The sequence below is a fragment of the Pteropus alecto genome, unplaced genomic scaffold (assembly GCF_000325575.1).
Source record: "Pteropus alecto unplaced genomic scaffold, ASM32557v1 scaffold88, whole genome shotgun sequence".
NCBI classification, from domain to species: domain Eukaryota; kingdom Metazoa; phylum Chordata; class Mammalia; order Chiroptera; family Pteropodidae; genus Pteropus; species Pteropus alecto.
The window spans coordinates 16792200-16816450 of NW_006494611.1; the positions used below are offsets into that span (position 1 = coordinate 16792200).

The 24251-nt window shown below is 37.9% G+C and overlaps 2 protein-coding genes across 2 annotated transcripts in view; one reads left to right on the forward strand and one right to left on the reverse strand.

The window, feature by feature from the left end:
* SLC16A12 (solute carrier family 16 member 12) overlaps positions 1–5357 on the forward strand; it is a 13354-nt gene extending 7997 nt beyond the window's left edge. The window contains 3 exon segments of the mRNA XM_006926026.1: positions 1–209; positions 2181–2440; positions 5092–5357. The exon segment at positions 1–209 is cut by the window's left edge and continues 13 nt beyond it. Of these exon segments, the coding sequence (XP_006926088.1) occupies positions 1–209; positions 2181–2440; positions 5092–5357 (735 nt within the window).
* Positions 5358–15666: 10309 nt separating this feature from the next.
* Positions 15667–24251, reverse strand: part of IFIT5 (interferon induced protein with tetratricopeptide repeats 5) — a 10427-nt gene continuing 1842 nt past the window's right edge. Inside the window, exon 2 of the mRNA XM_006925963.3 lies at positions 15667–18674. Within this exon, the coding sequence (XP_006926025.1) occupies positions 17231–18674 (1444 nt within the window). The 3' untranslated portion in view covers positions 15667–17230. The remainder of the gene's footprint in view (positions 18675–24251) is intronic.

The following is a 24251-nucleotide window of genomic DNA, read 5'->3' on the forward strand; positions in this document are numbered from 1 at the left end:
GAATACAGTTTTTTACTGATGTCTGACTTTGTTGTGTTAGCCATCTCTGTTCTATTTATGGCTTATGGCTGCAGCCCTCTCTTTGTGTACTTGGTGCCTTATGCTTTGAGTGTTGGAGTGAGTCACCAGCAAGCTGCTTTTCTTATGTCCATACTTGGGGTGATCGACATTATTGGCAATATCACATTTGGATGGCTAACTGACAGAAGGTAAAATTCGTGAAACCACAATTGGTTCTTTACCAGGGACTTTATAAGTTTTGAGTTTCCCTTATCCCCTTTCCCTGTAGAATACCTAGGTCTGAATAATGTTAACAGATTTTCAATATCTGAAGGCAACTCCTTTGTTGGTTCTTCTAGTCAGAGGTTGGCAAACTTTTTCTATAAAGGGACCGATAGTAAACATTTTTGGCTTTGTGGATCATGTGATCACAGCTGTCCAGCTCTGCTGTTGTAGCACAAAAGCAGCCATAGACAATGTGTGAACAAATGGGAGTGGCTATGTTCCAATAAGACTTTATTTATGGACACTAAATTTGAATTTTTCATATAATTTTATCATGTCACAAAATACTGTTCTTTTGATATTCCTCCGTCCCCCTCGCCCCTCCCACCACCCTCTCCCAATCTATTCAAAACTGGAAAGACCATTCCTAGTTCACAGATAGCGCAAAAACAAGTGGTAGGCTGGATTTAGTCATGGTTGGCCAACCCCTATTCTAGATGGTTTGGGATGGTGGGTGTTCTAAACCACAGAACACTAGGGCAACTGTAAATTCTGGTGACAGATTTAATTTCATCCTACATCAAGTCAGTCCTCAGGTAAGACAACTTATGGCTGGGTGTCGTGGTTTTCATTTCTTTTGACCCATTCCAGAGACTGGCTGGCAGTAGAAGAGGAACAGTCTAGGAAGGAGGATCAGGTACAGTAATAACACGTCATCTGTGGCCACATGTTTCTCTTTGATAGTGCAGATAGCAAATACTTATATTACAATTTTAGGCTTAGAAACCAAAGTTATAAGAAATCTTCTGAGTAGTTTCTTCATCTATTGCTTATCTGCTTGGACTGAAGACAGCAAGCTACTCAAATTCTCCTAAATGGTGGATTCTTCACACTTGAGCTATGACCTTAGAGAGTGGTCATGATGTGGCTCCTCATACATTATGTCTTTGGTAGTTAGTCAGGGTTCAACTGCTATTCTGCAGTTATATATATAATATTTAGGATTAATTCCACATTTTTAATGGTTAAGGAAGAGGGGGAAAAACAAGGGGTTCTGTCTTTACAATCAAATAATTCAACAAGAAGCAGCCTGGTGTAGATCTGATAGAAGGATATCTTGTCTGAGATATACAACACATAAGTTCTTACACTGTCTCTGCCCCTTATTATCCTGGGGACTGAGAGAAAATCATCTAACTCTTGGGTCCTCAAGACTCATCATCTGTAAAACGGGCCAGTGCAGTATTTTCCTATAAACCTCATAGACCATGGGTGGAAAAACATTTGTCAAGCATAAACTGCCTGTACTGATATTATAGAGAGTCTTTGAAATAATGGGTATCATAGATGGGTTTGGAGCTACAGAGAGAAAAAGTTAATGGAAGTTTCACTGGGGAGGTCTTGAAATAAGACTTAGTTCTAGTATAAGACCTTCCTAGTCTCTGGCAAATCATTTTAATTTCTTTATATTATGGCTTTCTTTTTGTGTGAGCACTTGATTTATTAAGCTTGTATATTGTGCCAGATACCAATGGATACCATAGCTGAGAGCATGTCATCTAATACGGTAGACTGCTGGAAAATATTAGTCTCTTGCAGCTCCACATGTTATTTCACAGCTACCCTTAGAGTACCCAATGAGATAGATAACCTTCCCATTTTATAGCTAAAGAAATTAAGGCTAGACTTCGGCAGTAAGTAGGTGATAGATCTGCATTCAGATTTCTTTCTAATTTTAGAGCATATATTATTTTCTACCACACCATTCTTCCCAAGGAGATAAATTCTTGGGTCACATGTACCAAAAGAAAGATAGGAAGACAACGTAAATAACACACAATGGGGACGCCATCTTTATAAATAACCGCAATGCTTACTGCTGTGTGGCTATGGTTCCAAAGCTCTTTGACAGAACCTGTACATGCTGCACTCATTCTTCTTCTTCGAATCCACAGGTGTCTGAAGAACTACCAGTATGTTTGCTACCTCTTTGCCGTGGGACTGGATGGGCTCTGCTATCTCTGCCTTCCGATGCTTCAAAGTCTCTCTCTGCTCGTGCCTTTCTCTTGTACCTTTGGCTACTTCGATGGTGCCTATGTGACTTTGATGCCGGTAGTGACCGCAGAAATAGTGGGGACGACCTCTTTGTCCTCAGCACTCGGTGTGGTGTACTTCCTTCATGCAGTGCCATACTTGGTGAGCCCACCGATTGCAGGTAAGTTTCCCGAGAGAACCCCCGACCACCTTTCCTCCTTGTTGTACTGAAGTGAAAACAGTGAACTTACACACAAAAAATAAGGATTGGAAGTAAGTTGGGGAAGAGTGAAAGAGAAAGGGATGCAAGAGCCACCAAAACATCATGATCTCACCTACATCTTTGTTTTGCAATCTTCTCCTAACCACGTAGGGACCTTAGCCTATCTGGAAAAAAAAAAAAATGTCCCGAATTAGGGTCTTGGTTCTATTCCACACTAATGATGGGGGCAGTGGAACGGAGTAGTTGTTCAGACTTATAAATAACTCAGGCACATCCTGAGAGAAGTCTAGCGAGAGTATAGGATTCTAATAGGAGGCAGTGGGTGGTAAGGCTAAAATGATAAGTGGAGGTGTCGAGTGCCAGCCAAAGGAGCTGGGGCTCTATATTCTTCAGAGACTATAGATAGTATTATTGTTTTTGTGCAAAGGGGTAATGTGGTAAAGAGTATATTTTAGAAACTGTAATGTAGCAATTGATCTGGTTATTCAGGGAAGCAGCAGTTCAGAAGCAAACTGGACTAGGGCTGCTGCAGAAGGAATGAAAATGAGCTCTGAGAGCAAGGAGGAAGTTTTATGAGAAAAAAAAAATCAACTGAATTTAGCATATGGGGGTAAAGAAGAGAAATAAGTCCAAAATGACTTGGAAAATGATGGCATGATTAAAATAAATAAGGAAGTTGAAGAAAATGGCTTTGCCAGAAAAATAATGAATTTAATGTTTAGACATATAGAGATATCTGAAATACCCAGTAAAATGACTAATAGAGAGAGCTGTTTAAGGATGAAATCTGAGCTTTAGAGGGAGACTAGATTTGACATACAGATTTAGGAGTCATCAGATAAAGCATATAGAATGTTTTGCAAACGTTAATGTAAAATGCTATAGAAAGTTAAAGCATGACTAAACAAGTGATTCAACAAATATTTATTGCTTGTGTACACCAGCATTGTGCTTAGCACCATTGATATAGCAGCAAACAGGTCAGAACCTGTTCCTCTTCCTAGAGCATATGGTCTAGACCAGTGTTTTCTCAGATGGAGGTAGTGGGACCACCTGCATCAGAATCCCCTGGGGCCCTTGTTAAAACATGCAGGTTCCTTTGACCCTCTCTCTGTGATCTGAATCAAATCTTAGGGAGTGAGTTCCAGGAATCTACATTCTCAACCATCTTTCTCATGATGCTCAGTCTCACTAGATTGAGAATGACTGGTCCAGATTATTACCTGCCTAAATTAAAACCGAGAGAATGACCGTCTCTGAACACAAGCAAAAGAGAAATGAGCCAAACATTTGCCTAGAAGGAAAAGAAGGGAATTTTTTGAAGAAAGCAAGATTTCTGCTTTGGCTGCTGTTGTGAATGAATAGTTTAGGGTTATTTCCAAAGCCCAGCAACTGCTAAAGCAGCAAACGAGGGGAGACTGACTGCTTGACGGCTGCACATGAAAATCCCTGGTCGGCTTAAACTCCATGATATAGGACTATACATTTAGTGCTCCTGTTTTGAAAACTGCCCCGAAAATGTTCCCACATCCTCCCTTCATAGCCAATTTTTGTGTTTACTAATCTTTAGGAGTATAATTCTAATCAGACCTTATACTCATTACCAGGTATTAGGGGATTAGGGTGTGAGTACTTACTGTAATACTTCTCTTATTTAATTACCTTTAAAATGACAACTCTCAGTCTCTTCTGTTTGGTGCTGCAGAAATGCACAAGTAAATCACAAGATGTGCCTGGAAACTTTCTGGGTCTTATAACAATCTCTACATGGCATTTTTGAATAATGGATTTGAAGTGGGTGAGAAGAGACACCATATACTTCTCTGGTGGATTTTCTCAGCATATAAGTAAAGTCTGGAGGAATTTAACTTTTCAATCACAAAATAATTGCCTGCCAAGGTCTAATTTTACCCCATTGATTCTCTGATGATTGTTGCCCATATTTTGCATTATCGTACACCCTGCTTCTCCTCAAAATTTAGAGCTAGAATAGATATTGAGATTAATCGGTTGTAACAAGAAATAAAAGAAAACAAAAGCCATGATAACAGAATTAGGTCTTCTGAAATTTGCATTTGTAACTTTTAAAATGGCCCAGAGGTCTGGTTTTCAAACTGAATGGGGTACAATGACTGGATCCAGTTGCAAATTTGGATTTTGCTTTATCCAGAAGCATATTATGTTACTGAAGATAGATAATATATGGGTGCTGGGAATACTACTAGCATGTTGTATGATTATTTTCTCTTAACAACCTAGGTAATTGAGCCTAATGCCAACAATTTGAATGATGCTATATTTATCTTTTCTACCCTATTTCATGGGATTAATAATAATAAGTATTCATTTTGTGATTGCTAAGAATGTGACAAAAAAAAACTTTCAGGCACTTTACGTAGTAACAGCAGTCCATTTTAGAAGTTTCCCTAAGAAAATAGAATGCCTTTTTCAGTTGCTGCACCATATTTTTAGATCTGCTTTTTGTATCACAATTATAATGGTGGTGCTAGCAGTCTATTGTTATTATCCTTACAAATTATTAGATTTGACATGGGGTAAGTAATTGAATTTTCAACTCAACAATATAATTTTGCTATTGCTTGTTACAGGATGGCTGGTAGACACGACTGGCAGCTACACTGCAGCATTTCTTCTCTGTGGACTTTCAATGATATTTAGTTCTCTGTTGCTTGGCTTTGCTAGACTTGTAAAGAAGATGAAAAAAACCCAGCTGCGGTTCCTTGCCAAAGAATCGGATCCCAAGCTGCAGCTATGGGCCAATGGATCGGTGGCTTACTCTGTAGCAAGTGAATTGGATCAGAAAGACGGGGAATCTGCGGCTATTATTGCAGAGCCTGGTTACAACTCCACATGACCAGTGACCTTGAGCCTGGGAATCTGCAGGGTTGAGAGAGGTGGGACCACTTGATTATACATGTTTCTAAAGCATTTTATTTTGGCAGAGGAATTGCCTTCCAAGGAAATTATTATTATTGTTAACATATTCGTTTTAGGGGGAAAGAGCAAATAACAAAGCAAGCTGGACTGGCCCCGTTTCCTCATTTGGGATTTGTACTCACAATTGAACTCAGGAAAAAACCCAAGTCTTGTTTTTAATAATGATGAACCTAAATGTCTCATCTGAAAAGAAAACTCTCACCAGAGATCTGGTGAACATCAGTCCATGGAGAACGTTAGGACACAGCTGATGTAATTAGCTGTAATTAGGGATAATTTGAAGGCATGACCAAAGCAGATGACATGGGGCGGCAGCTTTGTCTCAACTTCTCTGCCCCTCCCCCTTCCCTCTTCAGTTCTAAGGTAAAGGGAAACATCGACTTGTAGGTTTACTTACCTTATGCTGTTTGCAGAAGGGAGTCAGCTTGGGTGTGGTCCTGGAAGGTGAAGATACCAAAATTTGTTTATTAAGGAGTTTCTCATCAGAGTTGAAGAATTCTTCAAAAGGCAATAATTAATACAGGAAGAGATTGTCTTCCCCGCCCTCCCCACCCTGCCACCCTCTTACTCCTTGCCTTTGGTGATGGGTAGGCACCACTTTGAGAATCCAAAGAATCATGGAATGCCATGGTTGGAAATGATATGAAAGGGTAGCTGGTGCACCTTATATTTGAAATTTTGTACTGGAAACTGAAAGTTTTTTCCTAAGACCGACACAGGCTCTCACCTCTGTTACTATCACATACAATACCTACATGAAATTTAGCAATATACACCAAGTTGCAAGGGCGATTTCTACCCAAAATGTTAATGCCAACACTTCCCATTTTTTTCCTTAGAAAAAAAGCTCTCAAATTGTAGGCACGTTCCTGTTAGGAATGGGAAAATGTTGGCAGTATTCCAACTGGCCAGGAATCCTTGAATCAGCAGATCTCTGGTGAGAGTTTTCTTTTCAGATCAGACATTTAGGTTCATCATTATTAAAAACAAGACTTGGGTTTTTTCCTGAAAAATATTCTAGAGATGTTTTAAAGATGATTCCTTTCTCCTTGTGTTAGTTCTTGCTCTATTGTCCACTGCTGTTCATCTTTTTTTTTTTTAACGGCTAATCATTAGAAACTTGGTGAACCTTTTCAGCTGAATGAGGTTTCAGGGGTTAATAACCTCAGCATCATGGCACTCTCATAAATTGCAGCTTTTGTCAGGGAGAAGGAGAAGAAGGTTAAGAAGGCTAGTGGTGTGATATTTTACCATACATAGGGCTCTTTCACACACCTTAATTCATTGGATTAGAATAGTTCATCAATTCCCAAGTTCTCTAGTTTCCAAAGGCTTGTGATAATTTCTGAGTCTTCAGATTGAAGAGGGAGGCATGGGAAGAGAGGAGAATGGTCAGATCTCTCAATCTGTCTCCAATTATTTTAAATCCATAGAATTATAGTCCTAAATGCCAAGTTATGTTGCACCTGTAAATAGGGGCTAGTTATACAATTGAAAGGGGATTTTAACTATTTAACACATTTAAATCTGAACCTCAAGGAAATATTTTGACTCTGAAGGCCATTTAATCCACTGTCCCTGGAGAGGTCTCACAAGTGCCCTATAGAGAGAAAAAAAAAAAAAAAACCCACAGCAATGAGGAAGCACATTTTCAGCAAGAGTCTTTGCCTATAACTGGATTATTTCATAAAATTGCATATTAATACATTACTTTCAGAATGAAATACTGACTTGATTTGATGGGAGAATATTGTTTTTCAAAGAGAAATTTGAATGTTACTTGTTATCTTTTTACTTAGTTTGAGGATTTAGCTTTGAACCCATTTACTTTGTCAATTGTAATTTTAAAACAATATTTGGAAAATATCTGTAAAAAGTCAAAGTTAAAAATGAAGTTACATATGTTTGGGATAGCACTTTACACTAATTGTCATTTCTTGAATCTTCAAGTCTAAAGATTTAAAGTCTAAAGGTATAAATATTATACATATTTTTTCCTAGTGATGATCATAGTAAAATTTTATTTATCCGGTTCTGAAATATAATTTCTCTAAAGTATTATAAATATTCATGAAAATGAGCATAGAGATCAGATATTTTTAAAATTTGTATAAAATATTTGGGATATTTTGACTTTATACATGCATAAATTCATATTTTATTTTCCTTTTTGGAACAGCATTTTTAGAAAACTAGTAAGGAAAATGCAGATCTTAGAGGCTATCATTGTCATCAACACAAAATTTCACTATTAAGGCTCATGTGCCTATATCGTTTATTTCAAAATGGAGGAATTCATAGGAATGAAGTGTTTTGTAAAATCAAGTATAAAATTGTGGTGTGACGATTCTAGATCTTAAATATTTCTTTATATCACTGCAAGCTCTACTCTGAAATTGAGTAGAAAGCAAAGGAAACTAACTTCTGTAGATGCACTGTACCAGTGGGCCTCTTTTTCAGATTGTGATTTCATTAATAGATCAGATATTTATGCTAATATTTTCCTATTTCGAAAGCTTAATAAAATGATTTTTTAGTTGTGTTTGGAAAAACATTTTTCCCCTGCACAAGGGGCTTGGATTGGATGGTGAGTGGACCTGTCTAGATCATGCAAAGATGTAGCTGGCTTATAAGAATGTGGTAAGCAGTCAAATAATTTACAAAAATGAAAACCATTTATTGAGTACTTCCAGTATGTTAGCTACTGTGCTAAGCACTTCCTATGCATTGTTTTTTTTAATCCCTATAACATCCTATGTTATCACCATTCTATAGATGTGGAATCTGAGGTACTCGGCCTCACTACTTGTGACTCAGTAGCCACTGCGCTCTGGTGCCTCTAGCGAAATCCTATAAAAGTAGGAAGCTGTCTGATGCTGGAGCCTGCCTCCTTCCCAGTATACCCACTTGGATTGTTTCTTTTGTGGGTTCAAGAAGCCATTTGGAAACAGGCTCTCCCTTGGAAAGATAAAATCATTTGGGTTATGCTCAAATCTTTTAATTAGCATAGATGGGAAGATTCTAGGTTAGAAATTTCCACGAGTTTTCCCAAGAGTCTGATTCTATCAAGACCACTACTTTCAGCCAAAGTGATTTAATTTGCTGACTATTGATGCAGAATTTTCTTTGGGAAGATTCAGGAGCATGCTTTGTCACAAAATGGGGTTCCATCTTCCACATTACCAAAATCAGGTTTCTGAGTCAGGAGTCGACTTATTTCTGAAATACCTGCACCACTGCCTAGTGAGGATGAAGATAGTTTGTTGAAATGAAATAGAGTAAATTCAAGGTAGATATCTAAGTTCCTTTTCTCATACTTCAAAGTTTGAGTCTTTTTTTTTTTTTTAACTCCACCAAACAACAGATTTTCATACCTGTTACCAAAGCTGCGACCTGACTGAGGCCTGAATGTAAAAATGTAAAATTGTGTTCAACCCAGACAGGCTTAATTAAATAGCTCTGTTGTGCTCAAATTTAGTGCAAGTCCTGGGTGTGGGGCACTGCTCACACAAGGGAGCCCTGCAAGTTGGGAAAAGATGGAGCACATGTACCTCATGCTTGAAAAGATTGAGTATCAGTTATAGGCATCACACAAGCTGTTTTTACTTCACATGAAAACCTTATGCTAGGGTTTGGCTTGGAACAGAAGTCCCTAACCAGAGTCTTTTGCCTAGTCCTATGACTGGCCTCTAACTCATAGGGCATTACTGAAATTCAGACAGCATGCTGGCAAGCATTTTTAAAAGTGGGTGAGAAGAGATAGATACTCAACCATTTAGTAAGTACTACTTACTAAGCGCTTCCTCGGAATCTGCCACCATGATATATACATGGAACAGAATTCAAAATATACATAGCACCCCCTTTGTGATCTCAAGCTTATTGCATAATTGGTAAACTGAAACTAATTTAGGTGAGAAAAATACCAAGCAGTTATTAAATGGTGAGGCAAAGAACAATTGCATACTCTAGGGGTTAGGAGAGGAAGAATTCATTATGGACTGGAGAAATCTGAGGAGGTTCCAAGGAACTCAGCTATGGGATTGAATGGGTTGGAGGCAGCCTTTGTTCTTTTCAAGAGAAGCTGGGAGTAAGGGAAATGGATATGGGGCAGCCACTTTGTGTGGCTGCGTGAGGTTCCAGCAGATACCTAAGGTCAATGCAGAACCAAACACAAGTTGACATTGATAAATGTTCTGGTGAGGAAACCCACAAGTGTGTCTGGGACTTTTGAGATTGCTGGGATTTGGGGGTTTACTTGGCTTCTCTAAATTGAAAACAGGAATTGTTAAGACATGGGTTATACTTCAATACTTACCTCTCAACTCTAAAAAACATTTGTAAGTTTTCTTTTCCCCCCTTTTTTTCTGGTGTGCTTTTTTTAATTCCATTTTTATTTAAGTATAGTTGATATACAAGCTTATATTGGTTACGTTTCAGGTGTACAATATAGAGATGTGACATTTTTATACCTTACAATGTGATCACTGCACTAATTCTAGTAATCATCTATCACTATGTAATAATATTATAACTTACAATATTACTGACTATATTCCTCTTCCCTTTTTCATCCATCCCCTCACCCCCACCCTTCTGGAAACCATCCCTTTGGTCTCTGTTTCTATGAGTCTGTTTTGGTTTTGTTTGTTTATTTTTTTAGAATCCACATATAAATGAAAACATACAGTGTTTGTCTTTCCCTGCTTGACTTATTTCACTTAGCATAATACCTCTAGATCCACTTATGTTGTCGCAAATGTCAAGATTTCACTCTTTTTCATTGCTGTTTAATATTCCATTGTATGTATGTACCACATCATCTTTATCTATTCATCTATCAAAAGGACACCTAGGTTACTTCCATATATTGGCTATTGTAAATAATGCTGCAGTGAACATACAGGTGCATATATCTTTCAAATTAATGTTTTCATTTTCTTTGGATAAATACCTAGAAGTGAAATTGCTGGGTTGTATGGTATATCTGCTTTTGGTTTTTTGAGGAATCTCCATACTGTTTTCCATAAGGGCTGCACCAATTTGCAGTCCTACCAACAGTTCACAGGGGTTCCCTTTTCTTCATATCCTTGCCAACATGTTATTTGTTTACTTTTCGATAATAGCCATTCTGACTGGTATGAGGTGGTATTTCATGGTGGTTTTGATTTGCATTTGCCTGATGATTAGTGATGTTAAGCAAGTTTTCTCAGAGGGTCCAGAGCTTCAGGAAAGTTTTTTTTTCCTTCTTCCTTTTTTTTTTTTTTTGACATGTTATGCAGTACTGCCATCTGCTGGAATTAGTGAGACTACTTCCCAAAAGTTGGTGCTGCCTCCAGTTATGTTCAACTGGACGAGGCCAGCCTTAAGAACGATTTAAAATTTGTTATTGTTTCCTACTCTTCTTGACCTGATCCTGCTCTTTACCCATCCCACATTTATCCTCTTCCTCTCGCAAATACAAATACAGAGATAAAGATGCTGTGTGGTGTTTTTCAGCATTTTGATTGCCCAGGTTATTCTTTTCTTTATGTGGAGTATCAAATTAATATGATGATTTTGGTTGACTTGGCTATGGATAACCATTGGTAAAATTTAATGTAAAAAAATTTTTTGAGCCCTCTGTCATCCTTGGGAATCCAGATTGCTATCCTGGACCCCATTCATGCCCCCTTAGTAATGTGTTAATTGATTTGAGTTGATAAAGGATTAAATTAAAGCATAGCACGCAGAATTTCAAACACATCAGAAATCAAATTTTGAGAATTGCTGAGAACAAATGATATAGGGGAGTGTATCTGGAACCATAAAACATCATGTATTTGTGTTAATTTAGAAGCATAAAACATCATGCTTATTTATACTGTATACAAATTATGACATATTTAGTGATTGAATTTACTTTAAAATGTGTAATTCCTGTGAAACTGTGAGAGGATGCTATTTATGACAATTCCTTTCAAAAGGAGAATATATCATGTTAAAATGAAAGAATCTTTGGTTGATCGAAGAAACTTGAAGAATTCGATTATGCATAGGTGGGTCTGGGGCTGAGTATAAGGATAAGAAAGAGAACTGAATTTCTGTTTAAGGAAAATAGAGGTATTTGTTCTTATTTCAGGAGGAGATGGGTACAGATAGGAAAAGAAGTAAGAGCTAGAATCATGGCCAGAGGCAGGAATATCAAGAAATGTTTGAGGGTCTTTCTTTCTCATCTCTCTCTTTTCTTCCTTTCCTTCTTCCTATTTCCTCTCCCTTCCTCCTTTTATGCATCCCCCCTCCAATTATCTAATATTAAGCTTTAAGTTGTACATTTTTCTTTCTTGAAATCTTCCTCAATAAAAAGTTTTTATACACAAATTAACTGTAAGTGATTTTTATTTTGGGGGTTGTTTTGTTTGTTGTTTGGTTTGGTGAGATTGAAGCATAAGGTTACTGGAGTTAATGTGGTATGAAAAAGGGCAATCTTGTGAAGAGGGCTGAAATACTCTTAGACTAAATTCATATTTAATGGAACCAGGGGCTCAGAGGCACTTTCCAAAGTACCTGACTTGGAGGCTCAAGGTAAACCCAGGCGATTTTAGAGGGCAGCCTACCTCTAGTTGTTACATGTGTTACATCACTCTCCTTCCTCACCTTCTTGTGTCCACGGTAGGTGAAGGTTCTCATTCTAGTTGGTGTGTGTGTGGGAGATAGATCCTTCCTTCAAAAACAAAGAACTGAGTGTCCTGACTTCTAATTGATTACCAGTTCTTCAGTCTTCCAAAGTAGGTTCGAGGAATATCTTTCAAATCTCTGATTTCCAACATCCAAGTCTTGAGACAAGCCCTCGCTTAGACTGAGTCCCTTGAGTTCTTAGGCCATTCTCTCCAGGTATTTCAGAGCAGCTTTAATCTCAATATCAAGGGACAGCGGATGTGGACAACTAGTTCCCTTTCAAATTCTTTCCAGGGAGTATTGAGACTCTATATAAAACAGTGGTAGGTGGCCTATGATTGATTGTAGGATGTCTGAGCTCAGTATGATCCTTTGTAGCATTCCCCTACAGTGTCTGTAAATATTGGTCGTATCTTTCCACATCCTTCATTTCAAATTTTAAGACTATTTAGAAAGTAATTTATAGTGGTCAAGTGCTAAATTTTAGCATCAGACTTCTGAGTTTAAATCCTTTTCTCACTTCTTATTAGCTATATGTCTTAATCTAAATTCCAGTTTACTCATATGCAAAAGGAAACAATAAAAATGCTTACCTATCACTATAGGTAAGGATTTTATAAGTTCAATATATGTAAGGATTTTATAAGTGAGGATTTTATAAGTTCAATATGTAAGGATTTTATAAGTTCAATATGTAAGGATTTTATTTGTGAGGATTTTATAAGTTCAATATATGTAACGCACTTAGTACAGCACCTGGTACATATTACATGTACTATGTAAGAGTTAGCAACAATTACTTAGGTGTCACTAGAGTCTATAGATGTAGCTTAAGTAGCTATTGTCTTAGGATTTTGCTTCATTCTGGTGGTGAGTTAGGGCCATATATAAAGGGAACTGGTTTATAAGATCACTTCTGAACTCTTGGGTGTTCATCTCTTTCCTTCTTTCCCCTCACTCCATTTTACCCTCTGATGCAGGAATGGAAACTTAGACAAAAATGGATTTTTCTGAAGAATAGGGAAGGCCAGTGTGTTCAGTGTCTTCGATGTTCAATCCAAGTAACATCAACCCATGCTTGTCCTTCAGAGTTTATCTATGAGGCACCTGTGTGCTCCCATGAGGTACAGCTTTTCCAAAGTTTACATATCCCACCTTCACTATTTTGTTGCTTACTCTGCCACATGCTATCATGAAAGGAGATATCGAGAATACTTGTTCATCACTTACAGAGGACCCCTAAGTTCAGAGCGGACATGGGAATATATACATGGCATTTCTGTGAATATTTCTAGTAATTAGAGGCTGTTTTTTAAAAATCACTTAAAGAGAAGTACAACAAAATGCTTAATGAACAAATTTATCTCTGAAACTGCCAGAGAAGGTGGGAGTTTTGTGTGAGGTGAGGTGCATATGAGTGACTGGATCACAGGGAGGAGAAGAAATCACATCTCAATGATCAAGGGAAACTTGGCTGAGAATGGGAGTGGAAGGAGAGGCTGTGGTCCTGGGAAAGAAGTAGGAGAGAGGAAAAGTTACAACAGAAAGTTAAGTGCTGACAGGTTGTGGCCATTAAGTATAAACTGGCTTTGTTCTGGGGGGAGAGGAAGAAAGGTCAGGTTTGGGGGAGCAGGCTATCCCCACCGTCAGTGGGTGCCTATGGTGTGCTTATAATGCTATACCTTCATCTATTTAATGTAGACTTTATGTATTGATTTCCTGCTATGTTAAGTGAATTGTTAAATTATTGAATTTAAAGAACTCCTATTCCAATTTTTTTGTTGTTGTTATGGCTCAATTTTTACTTTATTAGTTTTATTGACAATAACACACTTAACTTTTATTTCAAGTTTTAACTATCTCTTGACTTCCCTTTTTGTAAGATAAGGGTTTTTTTTTTTGGTTTCTACCCTGCCCTTAACCTCCTTCCCCATTCTCTTTTCCAACTCAAATATTAAGGTTGGGAAGATTTATGTTGTTCTTTAACCATAATTACTGATCGAAAAGTTGAAAAACAATAAATGGGCATTTATAATATGTAAAGATGACTTACCTATAGTCAATTAAAGCCATCTAATTACATTTCTTTCACCAGGTGAGTAGATTTGACTTCCAAAAGCAGACATCAAGATAGGATTTACTAGAAAAAATTTATTAGGGGAACACCTATGAAAGAAAATGGATGGGAGCAGGGAGAGGCTAGGGGAGCCATTGGACTGTGATGCATATCTGCAGGAGAGAGAGAAGGAAGAAAAGTTGGGTGGAAGCATCTAAGATTTTAGTGTAGTTTTAAGGAAAATTTGGCAAGGCTGGTGGGAAATCCTTGAGCCTAAGCCACCTGTCAGAGGACTTCTGTCTCTCCCAGGTCACGGCCTGAGCTAGTATCCCTGGAAAGCATGGCCTCGGTGCCAATGCAATGACAGATGTCAGTGCTGTGAAATCTTAAGTCACATCACCAATCTGGGTCCCAACTTCCATATCGGTAGAGTTGGTTGGAGCAGGCATTTTCTCAGGGGCCCCCTGGTTCTAAAGTTCTGTGAGTTGATGCAGTTTTTCTTGAACTGAAATAATTTGCATGGACTCAATCTAGAAAGGAATGACTGCTTATATTGTCCTTGAAACTGGCAGCTAGCACATGATCAACTGCTAAGACTAGTTCTGCACTCAGAGAAAGCAGAATATGTTTAAGAGCTCCATTACCCTCAAGCCAGTTTTCCTGGCAGCTGATTCACTTGTTGAAAGGCTGGAAGCATAGCTTCACTGAACCAAATAGTTTCCAAGAGCACCTTGGAGATTTGGGAAAGAGGCACTTTTCATTTCCTTGAAGGATCAAATTACCCTAAAGGGCAATTACAACCACTTCCCTGGCCATATTTTCGGTGTCTAAAAAAGATCAGATCTTTGAGATCCCTAAAGACAAACCAAAATGTATAAACTTCAGGCTATAAGTCTTCAGCTAAATGGAAAGAATAAACTAAGAACAAGGACTATCTGAAGATGAAATAATCATTTAGGAAGATAATTCGAGCCATCAAAACTTGAAGATTTGATGGTTAACTGATAAAGGTGAACTCTGAGGTCTTTTTTAAACCGAAGACTCTATGAAATTATTTCTAAACAGTTATACATTTTAGAAAGGCAAATATAATTACTGACAAAATTTAAAGTTATCATAAACATTAATTTTAGTTCAATATTTTATAGTTGCACTTTTCAGATGCTGACTTTATGCTTTAACGTTGCTTCTTATATATTTCAATGTTTTAATATTTAGTGAATTTTAAAGTCATCTGATAGACTTTAAAGTCTAACATTTAAATATAGAAGCTTACAGTTATATCTTTGTTTTGATACCATAACTGTATTTTACTGCATGTCAAGTGCCTACTTGGGAACATGACCTTGATTACATTATTTCCAATGAGGGAAAATGACTTGCTGCAAAATATGACAAATGCTTCTACTAACAGGTCAGAACATCCAGTCCTGAATTCCTAAAATATCTGAGTCTATTCTTTCTTCTTGAATAAACAAATAAAATGAGCAAAGTAAACAAAAACAGCAGGAACTTAACATTTTAAAAAATTTAATTCATGAGATACATTGCAGTATATATGTATGTTTGAATATGTATAGAAAAAATATCTGGAGGGATACATATCAAATCGTTAACAGTTTACCTTGGGGGTGTAGAATTGGGGTAGGGTGAGGGGAGTGCTCTTACTTTTAAGTTCATATACTTCTGCATTATTTGAAATTTTACAATGAGAATTCACTACTTTTATAATAATCAAAACTGTAATAGAAATTTAAAAAATAAAAATAGCAACAAAATGTAAAACACACACACATACACATTAGTTTTAAGCGCTACACTGGAGGTATAGAAAATCAAATCACATGACACACTTCCCCACTAATACTGTGGTGGCAAATATAATTGTGTAGTCTACAACCAAAGAAACATTAGAGAAGCCACTTTTAGCAACGTCTCAATTTAAAGAGTCTCCTGGGAAAAGAGCCCTTAAGCAGTGACCCTTCAAGGTAGATATTTAAACTGAAAGCAGGGCCTAACTTTTCCTAGAAGATCTATAGGAAAATATGTCAATCTGAAAACTTCAGACAAAATAAAAAGCTTCACAGAAGTAACCTGGAATACTAAAACATTTAACCGAAGGTCAGAAATTGGAGGGTATGAGAACTTTACCCATTCCAGACCCAAAACTAAATCACTGAAATCTTGGTAATCTAAATGCAGGTTAGAGACATCTACTTTACTCATCTGTTTACCGTTTTCCCCCCAATTTCTCAACTGGTCTGCTTTCTATCTCAATGATTTTAACCTAAAAATACTGCAATTCTAATTGGAAAAAATTCCATCTAGGTTCAGTTTAGGTTTATTCTTCTAGTTAAAAGAACCAGAGAAACTTGAGACTAATGGTTTTCCATTCATTTTTTTCTCATAACTATTTCTAGCTACTTAATGAACATTTTGGGAGGTAATACTTCTAATTTCTCATGGGTCCCTAAAGAAATCTTTTTTCTCATGTTCTAGTTTTTTCTTTTATTGAAGTCATCAGAAATGACAAACTTTTTATTATTATGAACTGTTTTCTTCCAATAAAAGATTCTTCAGGTGACTATCAGTTGATAGTTAAATATCCTCATCAAAGTCAGAACATCTATAACTGGAAGGCTCCATCTTTTGCAAACTACATATTTAAGAGCTTAACTAATTTTTCAACTCCTGAGTGTTCCTGACCCAGGTGTCAAAGGCTTATGTAGGATTATATTCACTGCGTGAGTATGAGAAATCTGACAAAACTTAATCAGAAAATTATTATAAATAGCAGAGATAAAGGGTATAAAGTCATAATGGCCATGCCATTTTTAAAAGTCACAACAGTTGGAATGTTGCTGTTTCTTAATGGATTATAGTATTTCAATTAAAAAAATAGAAAACAGTAAATGATACATTATAATGTATATAAAGTATTTAACAGGATGCCTAGTACACAATAACCATTCAATAAAAATTGGCTCTGTAACAAACAATGGATTAAAACATAAACTAAAATATAAGAACTCAAAATAGAGAGAAGAGCTTTAGAACTGATTTTCTGGAGTATGTAGTTAAATGGAAAGTCGAAGCTCACAAAGAGCAGTAAGGAATTCTGCATTTTCTGGATCTATCTTTTGGGCCCTCTCATAGTATTCAGCAGCTTGCCTCTTTTCGCCCTCCAGCTTATAAACAAACCCTAGGGCACTTAAACTCTGCACATCTAAAGCATTGTGACCAAGTCTCTTGGTAGCCAATTTCTTCAGAGCACTTGTCAGTTTGCTACGCAGGGAAGACCTGTCTTTGACCTTTAAGGCTTCTAAGTAATGGTGGATGGCAGTATTTTCTGATTTACGGTGAAATTCCTGAAAGCGGCCATAGTGGTAGTGGATCTGATGTTTGTGATCATCAGTTATGTTCTCCAGACGAAGGGCTTTCTGGAAAATGTCTTCAGCATTGCTATACTGGCCTCCCTCAGCATACATGTTGGCCAGGTCCGTGTAGGCAAATGCGAACATAGAGTCTCGTTCTACAGCTGCCTTGAAATGAAATATAGCAGATGTAATCAGCCCATCAACTTTCAGCTTATCTTTTCCTTTAGGTCTGTTGCGTGTGGCCTTCTTGATTTGGATCATTTGTGCCCTATAACAAAGTCCCATTTGGTGATGCAGGAAAGAAGAGGTCGGTGTCACCTCTAAGGCCTTTTTCAAAAGTTCAAGGGCTTTGTCCCAGGAATTTTTTCTCCTATAGAATTTAGCTGCATAACGAAGGACATAAGGTTGGGATGATATTTGGTCCAGGATTTCTTCAATGTACTTTTCTCCTTCAGCTTCTGCATGTACATCTTGAAGCTTCAGTGCCAGAAAAACCTTAATGTAGGTGTTATCTGGGTTCAGGGTAACAGCCTTCCTCAGAGGGCCCAGAGAAAAGCTCTTTATAGACCCTTCTCTGTCAGAATCATCCAGCCGATACACAGTAATGGCATAGCCGATGTTAAATTCTGGATTGTCAGGTTCCACTTCCAGAGCCTTCTCAAAAGCCGCTTTAGCCTTTTGGTAATACTTTCCCCCAAATTTCAAGAGTGCCCATCCTTTCTCACAGTCAATCTCAGGACATTCCAACTTGTAGTTAAAAGGACTGGACAATTTCTTGCAGACATTCCCTACCTTATCTATATACTTCTGAGCTTCTTTAAGGTGGTCCATATGATAATACACCCAGGCGTAGTTGCCCCAAGTGACCAGACTTCGTACTTCTTCTTTGTCTGAGTGTTCACGCTGGATTATTTCTTCTGCTTGTTCCAAGCAATCCAGGGCATCTTTATTTTGGCCTTTTAGGTGTTTCACAAAGGCCAATAAATTATAAAGAGTGAGTCTGGATTTCGTAGTAAGAAATTCAAGCTGTTGCCCAATTGTATCTTCCACATCAAAGAGATCAATGTCTTCCTTAAGTAAATTCCATGTAAAGTGGCATTCTAATTCCAACAGAACAGCCTTCAAGGAGTCCTTAGGAATCTCACTGTCAAAGATAAAATCTTTTTTAATTTTTGAAGAAATAAAGAAAACAATTTTAAAACCTTAAATACTCTTCTTTGCTTAACAACCAATTTTTATCTTTCATTTGATCTTACAGTAAATCATAGGCGCCTGTTACTTTATACTAGTTTCCTTGTGTACGGTTATATCCTAGAAATATTAGTTATTGCAAAACCAATTCCGGAGATGACAGTATTTACTATGTTATAGGGTATCTATTTCCTTTTGGCAGTCACTAACCCATAAGGACCACTTATTTTTAGAGAGGGGAATTTAAGTGTTTTATTTACTAGCCTTGAAAATTAAGTATAAATATATATAGTCAATAATTAATATAACATTTCATTTTTGTATTATAAATAGTGAAGGGAGAGAGAAAGAGAAGGTGAGAAATAAAAAAAGTACACTGAAGAAGACAGAGAAGGCACATGAATACATCGTCCCAGCCCCCAGGGAAAGGAAGAAAGAAAGGAAGGGGGGAGGGAAGGAAGGAAGGCAGAAAAAAGGAAAGCCTACAGAGAGAAAAGGCACGAAACGACAGGAAGAGGTATACCAAGAAACGGGGAGAAGCGTTAAGTCTGAGATAAAAAGACAGTAACAGAGATTTAGAGAAAGACGGGGAAAAACCAAAAGGAAGCTTAGTAGGTTTTGATGTAAGTGTCATATGCTTCTGACCTCTGGGATTGTGGGCAACAGCAAAGGCTGACACCTGTTATCAATTTATTATTGCCCTTAATATTCACTTCACCTCAAGAAATACTTGAGCTCTCTGTGTGAGGCACAGTGTAATCTCTGCAGGACCCATTGGAAACACTGTCCCTGATACTGGGAAGGCAAAAGGGGAAGGAAGGGAGATAAAGTATTTATTTATTACAAGAGCCTTTCATGTGCAAGATCTTCTGAATAACCCTGGGGACGTAACCCTGGGGACACAGCCCTGCTTATACAGAGCGTATATTGTAAGAGTCAGTTATAACTCAGGAGTCCAATCAGGTTCCATGGAAGTGACCCAGGAAGGGTACATAGTCCAGTGTTCGGCACAACTGTTGTTTTTACTTGGTGAGGATCCTTCTTCTGGTTTTCCTTTGTGGAACGACCTTTCCCTCTACTCTCAGTCTATGTGATTTGAGATGGATGGGTGTCCACCCTTCACTCTAGTCTGCGGGAAGATTTTCCAGCTATTTCCTGGTTCCATTGATTTATTTGGAGAATGTCCAGTTAAAATATATTTTTGCTGAAACAGGACTTTGCTGAAACTATCTCTCTTCCTTTGAAAAAGTTTAAAATGGAATATAAGCTAGGAATATAAGCTATCTTTCCAAACTCCTGGTGAGAGCCTGCCTGAGAAAAAATCTAACACAGAGGAAAGTAGAGCTTACACAGCAAAAAAAAGACAATAACTCATGATACTGACTAAATACCTGGATCCAGTTTTGCCCGGATCACCTTGTCTACCCACGGACTTCTATTTACTTAAGTGAATAACCCCACCTTCTTCTTGCTTAAGCCAGTCTGAATTGGGTTTCTACTCTATACAACTGACAAAATCCTAATATGCTAGTTTTATTCGTTTGTTTGGCTGATGGTGGTGGTTAGGCAGTCAGGAAAGACTTTCTAAATCTACTATTGGCTATAAGTAAAAGTCATAAGAAAAGTACAAAAAATTTACTTAGGCTTTCTCTCAAAGAGGGAAATGCTCTAATTATGGGATGAACAGTATACAGTATAGCAGAGGTCCCCAACCCTTTTTGGCACCAGGGACCGGTGCTCCTATGAGAATCTAATGCCTGATGATCTGAGGTGGAGCTGAGGCAGTGAGGCTAGCACTGGGGAGCGGCTGCAAATACAGATGAAGCTCCACTCGCAGGCCCGCAGCTCACCCTCTGTGCGGCCCGATTACTAACAGGCCACGGACCAGTACTGCTCCACAGCCTGGGTGTTGGGGACCCCTGCAGTATAGTGTGCATGTGTGTATTTCCTTTTCTGCTGCACACAAGAACCCCTCCCCTTGTACATACAATGTAAACACATATTTGTATAAATGTTGATGGGAACTACAATAATATTTCTATCAATGAACATCTATTGATCAACTCACATCATATGTCAGACAATATTCTAGTTATAGTGGCAAAGTAGTGAACAAGATAGAGAAAGGCCCTCTCTTCATAGTAATTCCATTCTGGGAGAGAAAGGAACAAAAGGTGTTGACAGAAAATAAACTTTTATACAAATCAATGAACGACATAATTCCAGACAGTAACAAGTGTTAAGAAGGAAAAAAAGTCAGAGTAATGGGTTTAAGTGGTGGTGGTGGTTAAAGTACTTAGTTATGATTGCCAAGAAATAGCCCTTGTAGAAAGGTGCAACTGAATTAAGATGTCAGCAATGAAAAGGAGACAGTCATAAATGATTTGAGGGCAGAATGGTCTAAGCCAGGGCTTCTCAACTAGGATGACTTTGCCCCTCACCCCTGGGGACATTTGGTCATATGTGGAGACAACTTTGATTGTCACCACGGGAAGAATGGCTACTGGCATCTATGAGATCAATGCTAGGGATACTGCTAAATATCTTATAATGCACACGGGTCAGCCCCAACAACCAAATGATCCAACCCAAAATGTCAATAATGTTGAGATGAGAAACCCTGGTTTGGACAAAAGTTCCCAAACCAAGAGCAAGTGCAAAGGCCCTGGCGTGGGAACAAATTTGGAGTGTTCAGGGAACAGAAGGAAGTGTGGCTGAAGCATAAACAAAAAGGAGAGTAGCAGGAGATGAGGAGGAGGAGTAGGAAGGGACAGATGATGCAGGGCTTGGTAGGCCATAAAAGGGATATAAATTTTACTTTAATTGCAATGGGAAACCACTAGAGAAAAATTTTTAAGTAGGGAAATGAAAAATAGTTCATCTAGATTAAAAAAAAAAAATCCCCCTGGCTGCTCTGTGGAGAATGGACAACACAGGGTCAAGAGAGAAAGTTAGGAAACTGGTAGGAAAGCTACTTATTTTACTGAGAACCTACTGCATGCAGGACACTGTTCTCAGTATCGGGGCTATAGCAACGAACAAAACAGAAAAAAAAATCCTAACTTCATGTAGCTTATATTCTAACGGAGGTGGAGTGAGCCATAAAAAGACTGAAAATAATTAAAAATATAGACTATGAGAGATGATAGTAAGTGCTAAGGAGTAAAATAAAGCAAGAGAGGGAAATGGGTGGCCGGGAGGGTGCCTGAGAAGTAGTTAAAATTTACATAGCATGGCCAGAGCAAATCTCCCTGAAAGTGACGTGAAGAGACATGAAAGCTGCTGTTGAAGGAATTCAAGCAGAGATGATGCAAGCTTACACTCAGGTTATAGTAGAGGATTAGTGAGGACTGGATGGATGGTTATATTTTAGAGGCAGAGCTGACAGGTCTTTCCGACAGACTAGGTGTGGGGAGGGCCACGGGAGCAAGAAGGAATCAAGGATGATTCCTATGGTTTTTACTTCAGGAACTCAGTGAATAAATCAAGAGAACTATTTGGGAAGTTAATTCTGAGGTGTCTCTTAGTCAAATTAAGATGTCAAGTATGTAGCTGGATACTAATGAAGTAAATCCAGAGATGAGAAGGAGTGAAGTTAGAACAAAGGACATAAAATTGGGAGTCATCGGCATGCAGATGAACTTTAAAACCTCAAGATCTAGAATGAAATTACCTAAGGAGTGAGCATAGACAGAGAAGGTCAAAAACTAAGCTGTAGTTCATTCTAGGTCAAGCAGAGTAGAAGGACCAGGAAAGGAGGCCAAGAAAGAAGAATCAGTGAGGCAGCAGGAAAACCAAGAAACTTGGTACCATGAAAGGTTAAGGAAGAAAATGTTTAAGAAAGAGAGATGAATATTCAATGTGTAAAACGATTCTTAGAGGTTGAGAAAATGAGGACAGAGAAGAGATCACTGTTTTGGCAGGAGTAAAGTTGTGGGGGACCTTGATGAGTGTTTAAATAGAATGCGAGGGGTGAAAACATTATTGGAGTGGGTTGAGGGGATAATGGGAGGTAACAAAGTAGATATAGGGAAAACAGGCCACCCTTGAAAGGAATCTGACTATGAAGGGAGTAGAGCAGTAGAGCTACAGCTGGAGTGAGGCTGGGGGACTTGTTGAAAAAATTTAATCATGATATTTTTAATGACTTAATGATATGCCAATGAGAATGATCCAGTATTAAGGGAGAAAATGCTGCTTGTGGGAGAGGGGGATAATTGCAAGAAAGATGGAATATAAAGCAGAAGTGAAGCTATTCACTGTTAATATTCAAATCTTTATCTCCAGCACCAAACTCTTAACCATGGTTGCCCAGTGAAGCTGGGTAAAAATATGTTAAAAATGATCTGAAGGAAGTGCAAGAATATTGGTTTTCAAAGATATAATTATCATTATTAAGAATAGTGAATTAAAATACTTTTTCCCACAACTCAATTAAAAACTTTGTTGTAGATGCTGATGACCTTCAGAAGTATATCCTCTATCTCTGATCTCTCCCTTGAATTTCAGACTGATCTAATTTTTAAGTCTTCAATTATAAGTTCAACTGGCATCTCAAAAAACATATCCAATACAGAAATCTGGGTCCCTTGAGTCTGTCTCACACTCAGTCTTCCCAACCTTGCAAGGTATCGCTTAGTTCCATAGGCTAAGTAACTGAGAAATAATCTCTCAACACTTCATCAAAATCCAATAGGAAGTCCTGTTAATCAACCACCCAGACACATCTCAAATCCATCCACTTTTCTCCATTTCCATTGCTATTTTCCTAGTATAAACCACAATTACCTTCCCTTTGAACTGAAGCAAAAATCTGGTCTCTCTGCTTCCACTCTTGGTCCCCATACAGTACTAGTAAATTTTTGAAAATGTAAACCAGATTATGTCTGTCTCATGGCTTAAAATCTCCCAACTGCTTAGATATTAATCCAGCCTGCCATGTCTGACAAGTCCCTAAAGGAGCTGACCTTGTCTACCTATTCAACCTTCTCTCCTACTGCTCTCCTCATTCACTGATTTAGACATACTGACCTTCTTCTCATCACAAACATACAAGTTCAAACTTTTACACCTGTTGTTTTTACTCTACTTGGAATGCTCTGGTCTTAAATCTTTGAATGCTAGCTCTTTACAGCTCAAATATTCCTTATTTAAGAGGTTGCCTGCGGCACATCTACCTAAAATAACCCCCTCCATTCTAGGTCACTCTCTTAGGCCATTACACTATTTTATTTTCCTTACAGATCTTATCACTTCCTGAATTATGTTGATTATTTACTCATTTATCTATTGTTTGTCTGTTTCCCCCATTTAAATGCAATCTCCATGAAAATAGAGACCTTGTTCTGATTTTAATTTTTCGCCTCTGTGTCCCTAGGATCTATTATTCAAGGGATATAATAGAAGCTCAAGAAATAAATATTTGTTGAATGAATGAATGAATGAATGCAGTTATATACTGGTAGCTTCTGGCATGTCCAGTCCAGAGGTATGCACCTAGCATAAAAAAGCACATGAATTTCAGATGAGG